The 18,603-nt window shown below is 50.3% G+C and overlaps 1 protein-coding gene across 1 annotated transcript in view; it reads left to right on the top strand.

Moving 5' to 3' along the window:
- Window positions 1-15,880, top strand: part of LOC107125758 (zinc finger protein 420-like) — a 49,489-nt gene extending 33,609 nt beyond the window's left edge. The window contains exons 4-9 of the mRNA XM_015429211.1: window positions 7,691-7,694; window positions 8,318-8,420; window positions 11,615-11,685; window positions 12,684-12,807; window positions 14,690-15,484; window positions 15,795-15,880. Of these exons, the coding sequence (XP_015284697.1) occupies window positions 7,691-7,694; window positions 8,318-8,420; window positions 11,615-11,685; window positions 12,684-12,807; window positions 14,690-15,484; window positions 15,795-15,880 (1,183 nt within the window). The remainder of the gene's footprint in view (window positions 1-7,690; window positions 7,695-8,317; window positions 8,421-11,614; window positions 11,686-12,683; window positions 12,808-14,689; window positions 15,485-15,794) is intronic.
- The last annotated feature ends 2,723 nt before the right edge of the window (window positions 15,881-18,603 follow it).

Below are 18,603 nucleotides of genomic sequence, written 5' to 3'. Positions count from 1 at the left end.
AAACGTTTCTGTGTTCATGTGGCCGGCATGACTAAACACCAAGGCGCACGGAGCGCTGTTACCTTCCCACCGAAGTGGTACCTATTTATCTACTTGCAATTTCTTGCTTTCGAACGGCTAGGTTGGCAGGAGCTGGAACTAGAGATGGGAGCTCACTCCGTCATGTGGCACACTCGGGTCTCGAACTGCTGAACTACCAACCTCCCACAGCCTGCAGTTCAGCGTCTTAACCATTTGAGCCACCGCAGCTCCTCTTGAAGATTACAGGGATATAGAAGCAACAGAACAAAGTTTGAGTCCGGTGGTACCATGAAGACGAACAAAGTTTAATTCTGAGTATAAGCTTTTATGTGCATGCCCACTTCTTCAGATCTGCATGCACACAAAAGCTTAAATCCCAGAATTAAAATTTGTCAGTCTTAAAGGTGCCGCTGGACTCAAACTTTGTTCTGTCACATCAGCATGTTTAGTTGGTATGTCAGCTACTAAAGTCATATCACTATTTCACTGAGTTATATTTTTTAAAAGCTTTAGTGCAGAGAAGGGCAGCTGTGGGGGGTGGGGGGAGCTGTGGCAAGGAACACGGTCCGAATGTCAGTGGGGCCTGTAAAACTGTGCATCTTCTTGCCCACACACACTGAGAAAAGGTGCTGTCCCAAAAGATTTCAAATTTGGAAAATATTGCAGCAAAGGAGGGGGGGCATGGAAGGTGGCCAATCTGAGGTTATGTGGATGGTCTTTGCAAAAGCAGTGGAGATCCTCTTTCTCCAGTGTAAATTCACCCTTTAGGCAGCGTTTTAAAAAAAACAACAAAACAATCCTGCAGTGCCATCTACTGGCAGAATGTATGTTTGTCCTGATCACTTTCTTTAATTTCATACTTTTACAAATTTGCCAAAAAACTTAACTGTAGAATGATATGAAACCTTTTGGGCCTGAAATAGCTTGTGGGGGGGGGGGGGCTCTGAAAGTGTGAAATTTAATAGGAAATAACAAAGAAGCACCATTTCTTGCCATATTTGGACTGGTTGCAGAAATGTGTTCCTAATATAAAAGCCATACGTTTGCCTGGAAATCGAGCCCAGTGGTACAGACTTGTGGTCCTGGCTGCACATAGGGTTGGCAACTTCCAGATGGTGCCTAAGGATCTCCTGCGGAGCTAAGAAAGACATTTTTTCTCCCTCTCCCCCCCAAAAAATAGAACTTAAGGGTATCTAATGGCCCTGATGGGCAGTAGGTTCCAGGTGGACAAAAGGAAATACCAGTTTACACAGAGTGTGATTAAAATGTGGAATTCACTGCCAGAGGATGTAGTGATGGCCACAGGCACAAACAGCTTTCAAAGGGGATTAGATATGCCCTGTTGTTGACTGTCCAGAGGAACTGGTTGGCCACTGTGTGAGACAGGATGCTGGACTAGGTGGACCACTGGTTTTTCCAGCAAGGCTCTTATGATCTTATGACAGAGATCAGTTTGGTGTAGTGGTTAGGAGTGCGGACTGCCTTTGATTCCCCACTTCTCCAGAAGCAGCTGCTGGTGTGACCTTGGGCCAGTCACAAGTTCTGTCGGAGCTGTTCCCTCAAGAGCAGTTCTGGAGAGAGCTCTCTCAGCCCCACCCGCCTCACAGGGTGACTGTTGTGGGGAGGGGGAAGGGAAAGGAGCTTGTAAGCCGCTCTGAGACTCCTACAGGTAGTGAAAGACGGGGTATAAATCCGATCTCCTCCCCCCTCCTTCCTCGGACTAAAGTCACCTTGAATAGGCCTGACTCCTGAGCCATGTTCCCTCTAAGCTGTGGAGTCTTGTGAGCAAAAATTCTACTTTGTGAGCCACTGGCATTAAAGTCATGAGCGAGCGATTGGGCTCCTGCATCGATTAGTTTGCTCTGGAGCCCTCCTTCCTGAGCCGAGACAAAAAATGTGTGAGCTGGATGCTAAAAAACTGTGAGCTAGCTCACACTAACTCAGCTTAGAGGGAACACTGGTCAGTCCTGAGCAAGGCTCATTTAGACCTGCTTCTGGATTGCTTGGCGTGACTTTGCTTGAGTACTTTGCCTTAATGTCCTTTTTTTCTCTGCTCAACCGTGCCATTATCTGGGAGATCCCCTAGCAGAGCACGCCTGTTCGGAGCGACTCCGTCCCAGAGCACTACCTCCTATATTTGGAAAGCCATTCCAGTACGTTGTGACATCACCACTATGGCTACGAGAGTAGTCATAACATTCCCTGTGTGCTTATGTGGGCTAAGCAGAGAAACTGCAAGTTAAAAAAACACTTGTGACAGTAGCTGGAAACTGCCGAGCTCAGGGAATGTTATGCCTGCATTTGATGACCTCACGACGTAGTGGAAGGGGGGGGCGCCGGGAAGACCAAAAGGGGGCTGGATCCTCTCCCCTGCGGGTGCGCGCGGAAGCTTCAGCCCACCAGGGACCCCTGCAAAACTGAATCACTCAGGAGGGCGCTTTTGCGCAGCCGAACGGGGCTGTTCTGCAATGCGATGGGTCGTCGGGAGGCTGCTTCGAGGAAGGGACAGGGAGTCGACCTTCCCACGGGCATCGTCTGTGCAGGATGCCAAAAATGGAACTGGAAGACACGCATCTCCTTTGCAAGAATTGTGCCTTTCAGTTTCTCAGGTGGAAAAATAATCTGATGTTCTCCCAGAGCCAAAACCCAGAGTTCTTTCCTGGGTGGGTTTTTTTTTTTAAACTATTCTGTTGTTGTTTTGAATTGTCACTTTAACCAGTTTGGTTTGGTGGTGAGGACTCTAATCTGGGAGAACCCGGTTTGATTCCCCCCTCCTCCACCTGCAGCTGCTGGTGTGACCTTGGGTCAGTCACAAGTTCTCTCACAGCTGTTCTCTCAAGAGCAGCTCTCTCAGCCCCACCGACCTCACAGGGTGTCTGTTGTGGGGAGGGAAAGGAGATTGTAAGCTGCTTTGAGACTCCTTCAGGTAGCGAAGGGCAAGGTATAAATCCAATCTCCAGTTTGGTGTAGTGGCCAAGTGTGTGCAGACTCTAATCTGGGAGAACCGGGTTTGATTCCTCCACTCCTCCACTTGCACATGGCTGGATGACCTTGGGCAAAGCCATAGTTCTGATAAGAGCTGCTCTTGAAAAAGAGCAGTTTCTGTCAAGAGCTCTCTCACCCCACCTCACAGGGTGTCTGTTGTGGGGAGGGGGAGGGAAAGGAGATTGTAAACTGCTTTGAGACTCCTTCGGGTAGCGAAGGGCAGGCTATAAATCCAATCTCCTCCTCCTCCCTTGGTTTTACCAACTGTTTTATTTTGATTTCAGAATAAAACAGATTGTCGATTGTATAAATGTTTTAACAGTGTTAAATGTTAAGTTTTAAATGTTTTAACTGTATATGAATCTTGGCACACTGTGCCAGGCAAAGTGAGTCACCCTGAGCCGCTTGCGGGGAGGGCGGGTTATGAATACAATAAATAAATTTTTAAAATTATTGCCAGTTACCTTTAGGGGGTCTTGACTCTGACTCACCCTTCCTGGCAACCAACCCTGCCCCCACCCTCTTCCTACCTATACGTAAGGCTTGAGAAAGTTCTGTTCCTCCATGGTTCAAGAGGTTCCAACCAGCCTCTCAGTCCCTAAAGAAATTCCACTGGAAAATCGAGAGTATATCCTTTTTGTGGGTGGGTCTAGACGGACGGTGGAAGGCAAAAGAATCCGTAGGGACGCTGGGCTAAAGGGCACCCCGGGCTTTGCCCCTTGCTCCGTTCCAAATCCAGACCTAGAGGGAAGCTCGAACGTTCTCCACGTGAATGGCTCTTTGGGTTTCCCCCACCATCTATAGCAGGGGTGGCCGTACTCCGGTTCGGGAGCCACATGTGGCTCCTTCACACATATTGTGTGGATCCCGGCAGAGTGGCTGGGGAAGCGGAGGGGTGGCATGCCTGACAGATTGGTCTTCCCCTTCCCCAGCTAGTGACCCCCTAGTTTGGTGTAGTGGTTAAAGTGCGTGGACTCTAATCTGGGAGAACCGGGTTTGATTCCCTACTCCTCCACTTGCAGCTGCTGGATGACCTTTGGCAAGCCATAGTTCTGTCAGAGCTGGTCTTGAAAAAGAGCAGTTTCTGTCAGAGCTCTCTCAGCCCCGCCTACCTCACAGGGCGTCTGTTGTGGGGAGGAGAAGGGAAAGGAGTTTGTAAGCCACTCTGAGACACCTTTGGGTTGTGAAGGGCGGGGTATAAATCCAATCTCTTCTTCTCCTCCCTGGGTAGGCTTGAGGTGTGTGGGGGGGAGTAGAGAAAGACAGCAACTTTAAATACGTTCTCACAACCAGCCAGCTTGGAAAAGGCCTTTGTCGCTATAAATACCTTCTCCAAGCCAGGCAGGGGGAGGCATGGAGGATGGATTTAAAGTAGCTTTCTTCCCAACCCCTCCCTCCCCCATCTATTTGCTTTCTTTTCTCATTCCTCCCTCCCCATCCAAAGTCAAATGTGTTCCCCAAGCCCTGCCACACGGGTCGGAGAGGGCATTTGTCTCTTTAAATCCCTTCTCCAAGCCAAGCTGGGATTGGGGCGGGGGTTGGCTTGGAGAACACATTTAGAGTTAAAGGCATTCTCCAAGCCCTCGCCCCGCAGCCCTGCCCACCGGCTTGGAGAAAGCATTTGTTTATTTAAATCCTTTCTCCAAGCCAAGCTGGCTTGCGTGGGGGTGTTGGGGTTGGAAAACACATTTAAAGTTCAAGTTGCTTTCTTTCTTCCCTCCCTCCTTCCCTCCCATTTATTTAGTTTCTGTCCACCTCTCTCTCCCTTTGTTTTCCCCTCCCCCACCTATTTATTTATTCATTCATTCAAAATGGTGCCCCGTCCCCCCAGCCCAAGGCTGGCTCAGGGTGGCTTACATAAAACAGCAGAAAACATTCAAATAGTACAATAAAACATTTATAACAGTATCTTAAAAGATTACAGCTCCATAATAAGTGCTAGTTTTGTTATTATAGAGTCCGTGATGTCTACCATCGACTCTCTCTTCCCATGGCCGGCGCAGATCTTCTATAGGGGTCTTTCAGGTGTCCCTCCAGTGGCTGGAGCAGTTGTTAATACAAGTTTCAGGGCAAGAGGGCTTCTCTTCCTAGTTGTTAGAGGTGGAGGTGGCTCCAAAAGCCTGGCGGAAGAGCTCCATCTCACAGGCCCTGCAGAACTGTAGTAGATCCCGCAGGGGCCTGATCTCCTCTGGGAGCTCATTCCACCAGGATGGAGCCGCCACCGAGAAAGCCTGCACCCTGGTTGTCCCCAGCCTGGCCTCCTTAAGACTCGGGAGGGCCAATCGATTCTGGACCCCTGAATGCAGTGCTCTCCGGGGGACATGTGGGGAAAGGCGGTCCCTCAGGTATGCAGGTCCCTGGCCATAAAGGCTTTAAAAGTAAGAACCAGCACCTTGAAACGAATTCTGTATGCTAGCAGCCTTGGGAGTCCCATCAACACCCTGGCCGCAGCATTTTGCACCAGCTGCAAGTTCTGGATTTGAGACAAGGGCAGTCCCATGTAGAGAGTATATTACAGTAGTCCAATCTCAAGATGGCCATTGCATGGATTGCTGTTGCCAAGTCGTTGTGATCGAGGGAGGGAACCCACTGCCTAATCAGCTAATCAGCCTTGGCAGTGGCTGCTACCTAGGCCTCCATTGTTAAGGAGGCATCTAGGAGCACTCCCAGACTACTAACCTCCGGCGCTGGCACCAAAGTTGCCCCATCAAAGGTCGGGAGCAGAATCGGGCTTCCAGTCTGGCTCCCGCGCATGGCAGACGCTTCTAAAAAAAAAGAAAAAAAGGGGGGGGGGGGAGCTTTTCAGTCCCGGGAGAGAGCAATGCCGCTGCTATCGTGGTGCATGATGATTGAGGGCTGGGATTTAAAGAGTTTTTCAAAATGCACTTTGCTTTACTTTGTTAGCCGCCTGGGAGACTCTGGTGGTGGGGGGGGGGAAGAGAGGGGGGGGAGATCTGAATTTTTAAAATACAGAGTCAGTGTGTAAATAAATCCTCAGCCACGGAGCTCGTAGGAAGGCCCAGAAGGGAGTCCCCTGGCTTATTCCCATGGGAGGAATCCTTCAGGATGTATGACAGAAACTCCGTCAAAGGTTGTGCTCCCCCAGCCCAATTTGAGAAAGCACACGGCAGTCCTGTAGAGGAGAATCAGGTCTTGTACTTTATTGATCAACAAAGGAGGGAGGTGCAGACCCAATAAGGTTTTGGACCCCTCAGCTCTCCCTAAGGTTACAATGGGAGACAATAGGGTTTTATACCCCCTATGACAGTTAGAAATAAATCACAATTATTGGTTCCATCGAAGTTTGTCACATATCCGTCACACCATTCTGATTGGGAATCCAACCTGGGGGTTGGATTTTCCCGGGCAAAAATATACCTTCTTCAGTTGAACAATAGGCTTTCTTCTTCCTAGGCTGCGAAATTCTAAAAAAGTATCTAATGGTAACACATATTAGTACATCATGCAGTGTTCTTCAGCTAAGGCAAGCAAACTGACATCAGGGGCATGCCCGATCACAACTGGCGAGAACAAGCCAAGTCACTGCAGTATGATTGCCTGCCAGCATTTAGCATTTTACCCACAATGCATTTTAAGCGATGAACCAGAGTGAATATCTGAATAGATGTTCATGATTGATTTCAGTTACTGTGATTAGAATCATCAAAGGCACTTAGCATATGCACCATGGAAGCGTTAAGCACACCTGCTAAGTTAAACTAACTTAGTCAGCGGCAGAGTGCAAAGGGTTTCATAAGCGATGTGTACAACAAGGATGATTGGCTGCCCCACAGAACACACATTTTGGGGGGTCCTGCCCCCCCATCTGCAGATCCACCGCCTCCCCCTGCTCTTGTTCGTCTCAGCAGCCCCTGTGCCCTCACCTGCGGAGATGACTCCTCCCCTCTCCCTTCCCCTCTGCTGGCTGCTCTTGGACAGGGCTTTTGCCTAGTGCTTCTGGTCTGTGGAGGGGATGGTCAAGCCCTTGCCGGTCCTTTTGTCCTGGGCTCTTGTTTACATGGAGACTTCGCTCCCAGGACAGGCTGATACCCGGTCATCGGACGCCCAGATTTGTGAATAGAGATTGTTTCTTTTCCTGAAAGACTAAAAGGGCATTTATTTCTTTTTCTTTTTTAAAAACTGATTATATGTAATATAGCAGGTAAAGGTAAATGTTTCCCTTGCTTGAAAGCTAGTTGAATCTGACTCTAGGGATGCGGTGCTCATCTCCGTTTCCAAGCCGAAGAGCCAGCGCTGTCCGAAGACATTTCCGTGGTCATGTGGCCCGCATGACTAGACGCCAAAGCACACGGAACACTGTTACCTTCCTACCGAAGCGGTACCTCTTTATCTACTTGCGATTTCTTGCTTTCGAACTGCTAGGTTGGCAGGAGCTGGAACTAGAGATGGGAGCTCACTCCGTCATGCGGCACACTCGGGTCTGGAGCTGCTGAACTACTGACCTTCCAGTCTGCAGTTCAGCGTCTTAACCACTTGAGCCACCACAGCCCCTTATGTAATATAGCACAATGAGATTAACCCTGATGTGCAAACTACAACAAGGACGCTCCTTCTGATCCACCAGGGCAATTCTTAGATGTCTCCTGACCAGGGTCAGTAATGTAGCTCCATTCTCTTTGTTTCTTTCTGCCTTTTTGATGTCTTTTTGTCTCTTTCTTCATAGCCGAGTGAGTAAGGGTATCTTTCCACAGTCGGAGGTGACCCAAGAGATGGGAAAGGAGACGGAAGAGGATTTGGAATAGGCAAGAGATCGAGGAAAGTTCCCCATCCCATCCAAGCAGGGAGATCATGGCTCAGGACACTATGACTGCAAATGTACGCAGCCAGTGGTTCAGGCAGTTCCGCTACAATGAGACTGATGGGCCCCGAGAGGTTTGCAGCCGGCTCCATGGACTTTGCAACCAATGGCTGGAGCCAGAGAGGCGCACCAAGAAGCAGATGCTGGACCTGGTGATCCTGGAGCAGATCCTGGCCATTCTGCCCGAGGAAATGCAGTGCTGGGTCAGAGGATGCGGGCCAGAGACCAGTTCCCAGGCGGTGGCCCTGGCCGAAGGTTTCCTCCTGAGTCAGGCAGAGGAGAAGAGGCAGGCAGAGCAGGTGAGGTGGTTTCATTCGTTCATTTCAAGCAACGACCTTATCCTAAGGTTTCCCTGCCAGATATTTCTTGTCCCTGTGGGTGAACCAGCTCTGCCGGTCGAGGCAGGTGTCAGGAATCGGGGAGTGGGGCAGGATTCTTCTCCTCCCCCTGTTCCGTTCCTTCTCTCACCCATCCCCTTTTCTGCACTTTCAGGTGTGGGGACCATCAGTGAAGATGGAAGCTACATTCTCTGAGGCCGAAGAAGCTCCGTTGGAGAAAGGGCAGAGGGAGCAGGCCCAGAGTGCCCTCTCGTGTGGTAAGGGTGCCTCGTGCCCGGACAGGATTGGGGCACATAGTGAAGTTGTTGGGTAGAAGATTTAGGACGGGACAAAAAAGAACTACTGCTGCACACAACACAGAGCACACTTCTGGGACCCAGGGCCAGAGGATGTAGTAATGATGGCCACTCACTTGGAAGGGGATTAGACAGATTCATGGGAGGATATTGGGGAGGTCCCCCATTTGAAATACTTAGGGGTCTGCTTTGACCAAAGATTGATTTGGTTAGTGGTGCAAGCTGCTCATGTTAAAAGATTGGCTACAGCGGCAACAAATATCACCTGTGGTTCTTTTATTCATCTGGGGGTTCAGTGCATCCCAGCCACCATCAAACTGCCTAACGCCAGGGCTATTTTTGGGCAGGAACGCACAGGAACAGAGTTCCGGCTGGCTCCTGAGTTGGCCACACCCAGCAGAAGCTCATTAGCATAATAGGCCACATCCAACAGCAGAAACTCATTAGGATTGGGGTGTGTGGCCTAACATGCAAAGGAGTTGCTACAAAAAAAAGCTCTGGGTTTTGACAAGGTAAACAGAATAAGAAGCAAAAGGTGGGTGTGGCTGGATGACCACACTTCTGGTAACATGGGGTGTGTGGCCTAATATGCGAATGGGCTGTGCTGTCAAGGGTGTGTCCTAATATGCTAATGAGTGTCTGTTGTTGGGTGTGGCCTATTATGCTAATGAGTTCCTGCTGGGCTTTTTATACAAAAAAAAGCCCTGCCTAACGCCAAGTGGGCCATGCAAAGTTTATGAGGAGCTTCTATGTGGATTGACAAAATAGGGAAGTCCTTTGATTCAGTTCTTCTTAAATCCTGTGTTCCATCTGCAGAATCCCGAATTGTGTAGCAGGGGTAGCCCTCCATGCTGAATTAGGACAACCACCTCTTGAAACTCGGGCCTGTTTGGAGGCTTTTCCCCTGAGCTGCAGGAACAAGTTCACTGTTTGGAATAACTACAACGGTTGAGGCAAAGAATGATAAAGCAGATTCATACTGGCAATAACCAATGGACTTGGTTCCCGCTCGCGCGGGTGGGCTATCATACTCGCACCCATAGCCTGAGAATCAACGGTTCCTGAAAGATAATTAATCTCTTCTCACGCTCTAATTCATTATAGACTAAGCGAAGCCGACTCTTCCCCGCACCTGTGACCTTGCTGATTACCATAGTTCAAAGCAGCACTAGCGTCCATAGAAAGGAATGCATGAGACAAGCAAACTGTGCTTCATTATGCCAGCAAGCATGCGCAGTTGGGTATCACTAGGAACAGGAGAGGGGGGGGGGACCCTAAACAGGGAAGGTTGTGCACCACACAGAGTTCTTTGGCAGCTTTCTGACACAAATATCACCTGTGGTTCTTTTATTAATCTGGGGGTTCAGTGTATCCCAGCCACCATCAAACTGCCTAACGCCAAGTTGGCCATGCAAAGTTTATAAGGAGCTTCTATGTGGATTGGCAAAATAGGGAAGTCCTTTGATTCAATTCTTCTTAAATCCCGTGTTCCATCTGCAGAATCTCGAATTGTGTAGCGGGGGGTAGCCCTCCATGCTGAATTAGGACAACCTCCTCTTGAAACTCAGGCCTGGTTGGAGGCTTTTCCCCTGAGCTGTCTGAAATTGAATCCGACGTAGACGGAGGTCCTGTGCCTGAGCCAGGGCGTTCCGGGGGTAGGGATCCCACTCCCGACCTTTGATGGGGTGCCCTTGGTGCCAGCGCCGGAGGTTAGGAGCTTGGGAGTGGCTCTTGGATGCCTCCTTAACAATGGAGGCCCAGGTAGTGGTCACTGCCAAACCAGCCTTTTACCATCTTTGGCTAATTAGGCAGTTGGTTCCCTTCCTCGAGGTCGGGCTGCGGTGGCTCAAGTGGTTAAGAGTGGACTGAGTGGACCTTTGGTCTGATCCAGCTGTCAAATCCAGCTGTCAAGGCTTGCCGCAGCCAGGGCCAGGTCCTTTTCAGTGGCGGCTCCTACCTGGTGGAATGAGCTCCCGGAGGAGATCCGGGCCCTGCGGGACCTCATACAGTTCCGCAGGGCCTGCAAGACGGAGCTCTTCCGCCAGGCTTTTACATAGGAGCCGCCACTACCACCATCACCACCAAAAGCATGGGTAACAACTGGGTAAGAGGACGGCCCTTGAAGATCTGCCATGATACTGCGCTGGGTGGGTACCCCTGGATTGGCCATGTACCCCAGCTACAGGACACTTATCTACCTCCAATGAAAGATCCGGCATTTACTGTTGGAAAGCCATCTTGTTCTTATTGTGATCCGATGATTTTATTCTGTTTGAATCTTGTTCTCTATGTGGGCATTGTTGCCCTCTTGTAAGCCGCCCTGAGCCCACTCGCGGGGAGGGCGGGGTAAAAATACTAATAAACAGGGCTCTTTTTTGTAGAAAAAGCCCAGCTGGAACTCATTAGCATAATAGGCCACAACCAACAGCAGAAACCCATTAGCATATTAGGCCACACCCCTGACAGCACAGCTCATTAGCACATTAGGCCGCACCCCCATGTTACCAGAAGTGTGGTCATCCAGCCACACCCACCTTTTGCTTCTTATTCTGTTGACCTTGTTTGTTGTCAAAACCCAGGGCTTCCACTGCGAGCTATAGGGTGGGGCATGGGGTAGACTCAATGTCACGTTGATGTTTCGTCTGGCTGAAAACCTGGACACAGACACTATGGAAACCCACTAGTGTTGCCCTAGATTTTCCAGAGCATCGAATGAGGTGCCACAGTAATATCTGGGGTTTTGGCTGGATGGGATGGTGATATGGGCGATGTGTTGCGCACCATCCTTTCCAGCCCCCTCTTTTTCTCCTGCCCATCTGAACACGAGGGCACATGGAAGGGGCAAGCCCGGGGGAGAATGGATGCAGGTGCCTGGACTGAGTGGTCCTTTGGTCTGATCCAGCTGTCGCATGTTTGAGCTCCAGAGTTGACAGGGCATAAAACAAGTCTCACTGAAGTCTGAAACGTGGGTACCCGATGCTTCCATCCCACCTCTCAAACAGTTTACAAAAAAAACAGTACAAGTTTTGTTGCATGTACATAGAGGAAGGCTTCACAGCCTTGGGAACAGGGGTGCCCGAAGCAGGATTCAGACGAGCCGATGGAAGAGGAAATCCAGGCTAACACTTTTCCTTCCAATTTTGTCCCCCTTGCAGGCAGTGGAGAGACATCGTCCAGCCATCGTCTTTGCAAAGGTGTGGAAATGGCTGCTGCACCTCCAGTTGAGGTACGGGAGATGAGCGGGGAACAGACTAGGTCTCTCCTCCTAAGGTGTCCGAGGGGAAGCGGCTCTGAACGCCACTCCCTTTACCCCTGCGAAGCTCTCCATCCCGCGCCCTCCCAGAATGCACTTCTTCCAGTGTGCCTTCTCTGCCCGAAGTGATCTCTGGTCTCTTTCAGACTCCATTTTCCTTTGGGGAGGTGGCTGTGCATTTCACCGAGGCGGAGTGGGCCCTTCTGGATCCAGGCCAAAGAGCTCTCCACCGGGAAGTCATGCTGGAGAACTATCGGACTGTGGCCTCTCTGGGTAAGGATCTTTCATTGGTGCCAAAGGTGTGAATTGCTGACATTGGGATAAGGCAAGAATCAAAATATTGGACATGAATTCATCGTTTTCTGGCCTGCCCCACTAATTGTCCTATGCTGGTGTTGAGGTGGCAGTGAAAGTGATGTTTAGAATGGTCTGGGGGGGGTGACCCAAGCCGCTTGGCTTGCCAGGGGCAGATGAAGCCAGTGTTGTGGCCATCCCTCGAGCCAGAGAGGGTGTCTTGGCCCGAGGCAAAGGTGGGGCTGAGAGGCCCTCAGAAGGACTCTGGAAGGTGCCAGGTTCTAATTCTCAGCAGCCAGCCTTTACAACACACCTTTCCCCCTGAGGGGGGTTGCAGTCATCCATTGTGACTTAGATCTGGAATGGATCTGTCCCCCTTAACACTGGTTGGGATTGTGGGCTTTGATCTTGGATCGTATCCAGTGTTCCCTCTAAGCTGAGTTAGTGTGAGCCAGCTCTCAGTTTTTTTTAGCCTCCGGCTCACACATTTTTTGTCTTAGCTCAGGAAGGGATGGCTCCAGAGCAAACCAATTTACGCAGCAGACACAGCTTAGAGGGAGCACTGATCATACCTCCAACCTTCCAGAAGAATTTTTTTTCCCCGGTTTCTTGGATTTCTTTCATTCCCCGTATAAGAATGATCACTTTTTCTTCTCTCTCTCTCTCTCTGGGCCAAGGAAGCCAGGAATGTAAGCGAGACTACAGTGGAGACAGACAAAGGCCTTGCATCTGAAGAAAGGCTGGAGAGTTTCTCCGGAGGATCTCAAATGAGTATTTCCTTCCCAGATGACCCGGCTACGAGTGAGTATCTTCACGGTTACGTCAAGGGAACGAGCAAAGGAATAGGAATGTAGGATTTCTGCTTCACTTCTTAGGAACTCTTAGGGTGCGGTCAGACGGCATGCTGCTCCGGTTCTGACCAGATTAAACTGCTCCGGTTCTGACCGGATTATATTTGATCGGGATAATCACGATCACACTTACCTCCCTTATCCTGCCTCACCACGCAGTCACGTTGCTCCCCAGCGTCTACGCTACCGACGTGCAGGAGCGTGCGTCAACATGTTTTTTAATTTTTTTCTCAGTTTGCGCATGCGCATAGGCACTCATCCATAGAATTGGGGGGGGGACTATCATGCCACATGCGCAGAACCACCAGGGCGAATCAATCCAACCCCTCCAACAAAAGACTTCCCTTTAAACGTTTGACCCGAAAATGGCCTCTGTGAGATCTCGAACTCATCAAAACGCTAAAACAAGTGACCGTTTAAATGTCGGTTTTCTGAACACGGTAGCGGAGCTCCGCCTAGGCGCACACCGCCAACGCATTTTTTAAAATGGCGGGTGAAAAGCGGAAACCTTGGGCAGCTTTCGAGCGGTGATGGGGTTTAAGCCAGAAGTGGCTTGACACCGGAGGAGTGCTTTAAATGGGAGAGCTGACACCGGAGGGGAAATGCGGCTTTAAATGGGAGAGCTGAGAAAACACCACTTCGGGATCTGGTAACAAGAGGTTAAAGGGGTTTTGAGCTGGGAACCAACAGCTGGGGACGGGAGGCAGATGTTGACTTTGTGACCGCGCATATAAAATCCGTCGCTGAAGCGTGACGACACCAGATCAAACGGCGCGTCTGAACGCACCCTTAGTTTGATAGAATTATCAAGCTCGCTGGGTAAGGAGGGAGGGAGGCCTTCTGGGACCTGGGATCTGGAGGCTCAGAAGTGCGCGGACTCTAATCTGGGAGAACCGGGTTTGATTCCCCACTCCTCCACTTGCACCTGCTGATGTGACCTTGGGTCAGTCACAAGCTCTGGCACAGCTGTTCCTGAAAGAGCAGTTTCTGTCAGAGCTCTCTCAGCCCCACCCCCCTCACAGGGTGTCTGTTGTGGGGAGGGGAAGGGAAAGGGAAAGGAGTTTGTAAGCCGCTCTGAGACTCCAAGTGAAGGGCGGGGTATAAATCCAATCTCTTCTTCTTCTTCTTCCTTCTGGGCAAAAGCTCAGCTGTGGCTTTTGAGGGGCTGCAGTATCTGTAAATTCTGAAATGTTCCAGGAAAAGGGCTGGTAATGTGAGCCCTGCTGGATGAGGAGAAAGCTGTATCTCCTGCTTCCTAGAGTGGTCCGCTGGATCGGGATCCTCAACATCCACCCGTGCCTGCAGGCTCAAAACGTTTGGGGACCCCTGAACTAGATGCCCCCTGGCCTTTCCTTCCCAAACAACTGGCATATCTTCCAAAAATCATGGTGTCCTCCTTGAACTGTGGGGCTCAGTTTGTGAGCTTCTGGCTCCTCCGTATATTTTGGGAGGCTGAAAAACCAGCATCTCGCAACTCTCACCAGACCAGGAAGGAAACTCTCTGTATATTCACTGGGCTAGAGATCCTGGTACCTTCTTGTACCCAGTCATCAGAAGACCTGCATGGCAAGTCAAATGCAAAGGGTTGGGGAATGATTCTTTGCCACCTTGTTCCTTAAAGTATATATTGGGGTGTTTTAAGGAGGGAGGGATAGTCAGAATCTAAAAACAGCACCGCCGAAGGGTAAGATTGTGACCAGTAGCTCAGGGTTGAGGGGAATGGGGAAGGAAGCTCTGAGAGAGGATAGAAAAGGCACACGATCGATCAAGAAAGGCTGATATGTGGCTCGGCTTCTTGCATGAGTGCTGATTGGGTCTCTCCCTTATTCCAGCGGAAGGGATCGAGGAGACGGTTGAGGAATTCCGGGAGTGCTCATTGGAAGGAGACAAGGAAGAAGAGTCTGAATGTAACTTCCGGGATCGAGATGGACCAGAGAGGCAGGAAGGAAACCGTGGAGAGAAGACACAGGGGAAAGCCATTCCTTGTCAAGGAGAGGATGTCCGTGAAGTAATTCACATGGTGGAGGAGGAAACTCACGAATGCTTGGATTGGGGATTGAATTCCTCAGATCAAACTCAATATGATATTGATTTGCAAAAGCACCCTGCGAAGAAGGCCCATAGTTGCTTGCAGTGTGGAAAGAGCTTCCTCTGTGGAGAAGAACTCATGAAACACCAAAGAATCCATATAGGAGAGAAGCTGTATTGCTGTCCAGGATGTGACGAGAGGTTCTCAGAGCAATCAAAACTTATCCTACACCAGAGAGAGAGAGACCACCATTCAGGAGCAGATCCATTGATCTGCTCAGAGAGTGGGAAGAGTTTATTTGATGGGAAGGCACATGAAACACTTTCCACACAGAAAGCAGTTAAGTCCAGGTCACATCTCCTTTTGCACCAAACAACCCATGCAGAGGAGAAACCTTTTGAATGTCCCGAGTGTGGAAAGAGCTTCCTCTGTGGAGAAGATCTCATCGCACACCAAAGAATCCATATCGGAGAGAAGCTGTATTGCCGCCCAGAATGCGACGAGACGTTCTCAGAGAAATCAAACCTTATTCAACACCAGAGAGAGAGTTCCCACCATTCAGGAGGAGAGCCACTGATCTGCTCAGAGAGTGGGAAGAGTTTGTTTGATGGGAAGGCACATCAATGCCTTCTGTGTGGAAGGCGTTTCAAGTGCAGATCACATCTCCTTTTGCACCAAATCATGCACACAGAGGAGAAACCTTTTGAATGTCCAGAGTGTAGAAAGAGATTCAGACGGAGTGATAGCCTTCACGAACATCAAGTAATCCATACAAGGGAGAAGCCTTTTGAGTGCTCGGAGTGTGGAAAGAGATTGGGCCAGAGTGGCAATCTTCAAAGGCATCTAAGTAGCCACATGGGGGAGAAACCTTCTGAGTGCTCAGAGTGTGGAAAGAGGTTGGAATGTAGAGACCATCTTCAAGAACATCATCAGAGAACCCACACAGGTTACCCAACAGATGCGAAAGGAGATGGAAGAGGAGGACCTGGAATAAGCAAGAGATCAAGGAAAGGCCCCTATCCCATCCAAGCAGGGAGTGGCGTTGAATTCTGGGAAAGAGCTGCTCCAGAGATCATGGCTCAGGACACTATGACCACAGATGTACGCAGCCAGTGGTTCAGGCAGTTCCATTACCAGGAGGTGGATGGGCCACGAGAGGTTTGCAGCCGGCTCCATGGACTTTGCAACCAATGGCTGGAGCCGGAGAGGCGGTCCAAGAAGCAGATCCTGGACCTGGTGATCCTGGAGCAGTTCCTGGCCATTCTGCCCGAGGAAATGCAGTGCTGGGTCAGAGGTTGTGGGCCAGATACCAGTTCCCAGGCGGTGGCCCTGGCCGAAGGTTTTCTTCTGAGTCAGGCAGAGGAGAAGAAGCAGGCAGAACAGGTGAGGGGGTTTGGTGTAGTGGTTACAAGCAGGGACTCTAATTTGGGAGAACTTGGTTTGATTCCCCACTCTTCCACACGCAGCTGCTGGTGTGACCTTGGGTCAGTCACAGTTCTCTCAGAGCTGTTCTGGAAAGAGCTCTCTCAGCCCTGCCTACCTGTTGTGGGGAGGGGAAGGGAAAGGAGACTGTAAGCCGCTCTGAGACTCCTGCAGGTGGTGAAGGGTAGGGTATAAATCCAGTCGTCTCCTCCTCTTCTTCCCCCTCCTTTCAATCAGTTCAAGTGATGACCTGATTCTAAGGTCGTTTCTGCCTGTAGATTATCCACTTGGCTGGGAAAAAAACCCATCCCTGATTCCTGTCCCCGTGGGTGAACCAGCTGTGCTGGTTGATGCAGATGTGATGAATTGGGAGTGGGGCTGGAGCCGTCTCCTCAGCCTGTTCCATTCCTTCTCTTACCCATCTTTTCTGCACTTTCAGGTGTGGGGACCATCAGTGAAGATGGAAGCAGAAGAAGCTCCGTTGGAGGAAGGGCAGAGGGAGCAGGCCCAAGATGCCCTCTCGCGTGGTAAGGGTGCCTCGTGCCCGGATAGGGTTGGGGCACATAGGGAAGTTGTTGGGTAGAAGATTTAGGATGGGGGGAAAAGGAAACACCACTGCACACAACACAGAGTACACGGTGAGCCAGTTTGGTGTAGTGGTTAAGTGCGCGGACTCTAATCTGGGAGATCCGGGTTTGACTCCTCCACTTGCACCTGGCTGGATGACCTTGGGCAAGCCCTAGTTCTGATAAGATCTTGAAAAAGAGCAGTTTCTGTCAAGAGCTCTCTCAGCCCCGCCTACCTCACAGGGTGTCTGCTGTGGGGAGGGGAAGGGAAAGGAGTTTGTAAGCCGCTCTGAGACACCTTTGGGTAGTGAAGGGCGGGGTATAAATCCAATCTCTTCTTCTCTTCTTCTTCTGGGGCTCAGGGCCAGAGGATGTAGTGATGGCCACTCACTTGGAGGGGGGATTAGACAGATTCACGGGAGGATATCGAGGAGGTCCCCCGATTTGAAATACTTAGGGGTCTGCTTTGACCAGAGATGAACTTGGTCAGTAGTGCAAGCTGCTCATGTTAAAAGATTGGCTAAGATTGGCTACAGCGACATCAACTATCCTCTGTGGTTTCTTTTCTTCATCTGGGCCTCAGCGTATCCCAGCCACCATCAAGCTTTTTGAACGCCAAGGTGGCCGTGCAAAGTTTATACGGGGCTGGTATCTGGAATGACAAAATCGGGGAGTCCTTCGATTCAGTTCTTCTTAAATCCCGTGTTCCATCTATGGAATCCCGAATTCTGTAGTGGGGGTAGCCCTCCAAGCTGCATTAGGAGAGCCCTCTTGAAACTCGGGCCTGGTTGAAGGCTTTCCCCCTTAAAATTAGGCACTCCGACATCCAAAAGGAATATGTAGACTTAGAGAGGACTCCTGTGTTTCCCGCTGGGATACACATGTGGAGCAACGACTACAGTTCCTCAATCACATGGAGACATTACCTCTTTTCTTAGATGGTAATAGCAGACATATCACTCTTTTAGCTGTGAAATATTACGAATCTTCCGCAGCCATTCAGATGGGGTCTAGCCTTTTCTAATTGTTATAATTTGCTCAAAACTAATAAGTTGGGAAGCAGTATGAGGTAGAGAGAGATTCGTGGAAGGGGATTCCATTCTTAGTCCCAGGAATTAAAATAGCTCACCTTCCTTCTGTGAGGGGGACTCCAGGTGGGTCAAAATGGTAAAGCTAGACCAATCTCAGCACAGCCACCAGCCATTACAAATCTATGCAATCTCCATGTTCTGGGGCAGCATCCCTCTGAAAACCCATAGCTAGGGGCCAATAGTTTGGCTTCTGTGGCCCTGCTTGAAGGTTTTCCAAGGGCATCTGGCAGGACACAGTCAGAAACAGGATACTGGACTAGGAATGCCAAGTGGTTGCCTGGCCCCACTGCGAGCTATAGGGTGGGGCATGGGGTAGACTCAATGTCACGTTGATGTTTCGTCTGGCTGAAAACCTGGACACAGACACTACAGAAACCCATTAGTGTTGCCCTAGATTTTCCAGAACATCGAATGATGTGCAACAATAACACCTGGGGTTTTGGCTGGATGTGAGGGTGATATGGGTGATGTGTTGCGCACCATCCTTTCCAGCCCCCTCTTTTTCTCCTGCCCATCTGAACACGAGGGCACATGGAAGGGGCAAGCCCGGGGGAGAATGGATGCAGGTGCCTGGACTGAGTGGTCCTTTGGTCTGATCCAGCTGTCACGTGTTTGAGCCCCAGAGCTGACAGGGCATA

This window comes from Gekko japonicus, unplaced genomic scaffold (genome assembly GCF_001447785.1).
Source record: "Gekko japonicus isolate JY-2015 unplaced genomic scaffold, Gekko_japonicus_V1.1 scaffold3020, whole genome shotgun sequence".
NCBI lineage: Eukaryota > Metazoa > Chordata > Lepidosauria > Squamata > Gekkonidae > Gekko > Gekko japonicus.
The sequence above is the reverse complement of the archived record's forward strand: the minus strand, read 5'-3'. Positions and strand labels throughout refer to the sequence as shown.